The following is a 2,875-nucleotide window of genomic DNA, read 5'->3' as shown; positions in this document are numbered from 1 at the left end:
ATCCTACTGGAAGGCAGACAAATTGTTCAATCAGAGTACAGAGGGTGTGTCAGAGATTGGATACACCCATCTCTCCTATATAAGCACAGCAAAAGAAGGGAGAGTTTTTGTCCGTGAGCAGAGTTGCCTGCAGTTGGGAGTGCATTGGCCGAGCGCATTGCAGTGCACTTGAGCTCCGTTGAGAGTGTGTCCATAGACCATTCAACGCAGAGAATAAGAAGGAGTCAGAAGATCAGAACAATAGACAGAATTATTTTGAGCAAAGCCCTGTGAAGTTTGGAGAGTCCGGGTTGAATCACTCATCTTGGAGAGCTGTTGGAATTGAAACAGTCTACCAGAATTCAGGAAGAACAAGAACTTATTCAAAATTAAGCAGGTGAGACTATAATTTCTTCTGGCAATTAAAAGGTACATCTGGTTTATTTGGGGGGTTTACATCGGGGGCAAACCCAAAGTGATTATCCACCAATACAGCCCACAGGTCCTCTGAGAAAAAGCTCCAGAAGAGACATTCACCAAGGTTGTCTCCAGAGGAAGAATCATTTCCTCAAGCTCTGCAGGGGACCCAGAGACATTCTGAAACTCTGGAACCACTGGAGACTTAAGGCCAGAGCAAGGCACCGATCAGAGGACTCAGACAAGGTAAGCCTTACCAAGTCAACAGAAAAGACACTTTACCTTGTATAGGCAGACTTTGACTGCATTACCAATGGAAAATTCCAGGGCCGATCCCTCACACACAAGTGTAAAGATTGGAGACTACCAGAAGATAGTTGAGAAAGCCTTGACTTTGCTGATTGCATGTGTGATTTCGGGCATAAGCGTCTACCAATTTTCAGTTGCAATCTTCATATATTTCCTCTTAGAAGAACTGAAAAATAGACATCTACAACTAGAAATTCTCTCAAAAAAGGTTGCAAAGCTAGCTGGGCAACAACAAGAAATAGGTGTGCTAGGGGCAAAAGTAGCCATGATATTACAAAGGCTTGAAAGACCAACGGCAGAGGAAGCAAGAGAACAGGAAGTGCTTAATTGTGAACCTGTGGTGCCTGATAAAATCGAGGCTGAAGACAGACAGCCCATTGAACATACAGCACCCCCTCTTACGGACCTTACTGAGGCAGGTTCACCATCTGCACTATCTTTCCCAGCGGCCCGGGAACAGAGGCCTGAAAATGGTTTGCAAGAGCAAACAGGAATTTCAGGTCCGAATAATAGGAAGCCGGACTGTGCGGAGCCTCCTCGCTCTTGCAGCTCTCCTCACCTCAAGCCAAAGGCTCCCCAAACGGACCCAGCGCTGCTGCCCCAGCACTTAACTTCACATACTGATGCAAGATTGGCTCGACCCTGCGATCAAATCTATTCCTCCATTACCCGGGATCAAAGATTTCAAGATATTCTGAAAATACCATACCAGCTGGACTTAAGAAATGAACCAGCCAGAGAAGATCTGAAGCATATCGTTATAGATGGCAGTAATGTTGCAATGGCCCATGGTCTGAACAAGTTCTTTAGTTGCCGTGGCATTGCCGTTGCAGTTGAATATTTTTGGAAGCTCGGCCACAGAAACATCACTGTGTTTGTCCCACACTGGAGAACCGGTCGGCATCCTGATGCCACAGAGCAGCACTTCTTAAGCCAGCTCCGGGAGCTTGGGCTATTAGCTTTCACTCCTTCCCGGACGAACCTTGGGCAGAGAATTGCTTCTCATGACGACAGGTTCCTGCTCCACTTAGCAGAAAAGACTGGTGGCATCATTGTAACCAATGACAACTTGAGAGAGTTTGTGACCGAGTCCGTGTCCTGGAGAGAAATTATCGCAAGAAGGCTGCTTCAGTACACTTTTGTGGGGGACATATTTATGGTTCCTGACGACCCTCTGGGAAGACATGGACCTCGGCTCGGAGAATTTCTTCGAAGGGAGGCCTTTCTTCTACACACGCCTCCAAAACTCGATGCCCAGTCAGATGTGCGCACATTTGGCCACGCCGTCCAGAGCCACAATAGCCAGGGAGCCCAAGCAAGCCCTGGTGCTCCACCCAGGACCAGGCTTCTGCAGAGAAAAGCGCTCTGAGGGTGGCCTTTGTGAATGGCCTTCCCGGACGCTGAGCAAAACCTGATGTTCGACCAGATTCTGGCGGCTCATCCCTACTTGAGAGTCCCGAGTGCCCTCTCCGTCCTGGTGATTTGCTGCAAGCTGTCCTGAGTGCCCAGGGACAATGGGAGCCCTGGGTGGGAGGTTGGAACTGCCAACTGCGGGAAGTGCCATAATGTGAAGGAACCCAGTGTAATGTTCATTGGGATAGAAAACAAAAGGGAAGGGGATATGTGCTGTATACAACATGAGATGCTCGCTCCACAGCAAGGGGAAATGAGTACTCCCCGAAAGACACTGAAGAATGCTGCCTCACGGAAGTAGAACCTTAAGGGTTCTCGGAACGTCCTTTGGCTGGGCTCAGTGGAACAGAGAGTTGAAGGAAAGGTACAGCTGAAGCAAACATGGGAGGGAGAATGTTCAGGGAAAGCCAGCAACAAAAGAGACGAGTGATGTTGATGAAAGAATCCAGGCAAACGAAATGCATGGACTCATCTGTCTTCCTTGCATTGCTTGGTTGAGCTACCTTTTCCTGAACTCCACGGAGAACGGTCCAACAAAACCTTCCGGGAGTGGGCTTGCAGCTTCTGCGGGCTTGAACTGCTTGGCCGAGTGATGTCAGCTGACAGATGTGCTGAGGCTAGACCTGTTGAGCACAGGTGATATATGGAGGGATAGAAATAGAACTTGAGGGTCTCGTGTCTTCTTCAGTGGTCTTCCATTCACCTAGAGAAGCACTGCTTAGAACCTCTCCTGGACTTTTTTCCTCTTGCTGAGGCA

General features: G+C 48.6%; 1 protein-coding gene across 1 annotated transcript; it reads left to right on the top strand.

The window, feature by feature from the left end:
* The first annotated feature begins 628 nt into the window (after window positions 1-628).
* LOC134486665 (NEDD4-binding protein 1-like) lies at window positions 629-2,636 on the top strand. The gene has a single exon (XM_063286873.1). It carries the CDS (start codon window positions 710-712, stop codon window positions 2,072-2,074), a length of 1,365 nt encoding a protein of 454 aa, XP_063142943.1. The 5' UTR covers window positions 629-709; the 3' UTR covers window positions 2,075-2,636.
* The last annotated feature ends 239 nt before the right edge of the window (window positions 2,637-2,875 follow it).

Source organism: Rattus norvegicus, chromosome 4, assembly GCF_036323735.1.
Source record: "Rattus norvegicus strain BN/NHsdMcwi chromosome 4, GRCr8, whole genome shotgun sequence".
Taxonomy (NCBI): domain Eukaryota; kingdom Metazoa; phylum Chordata; class Mammalia; order Rodentia; family Muridae; genus Rattus; species Rattus norvegicus.
Note: the sequence above shows the minus strand (reverse complement) of the source record. Positions and strands in the feature narration are given on the sequence as shown.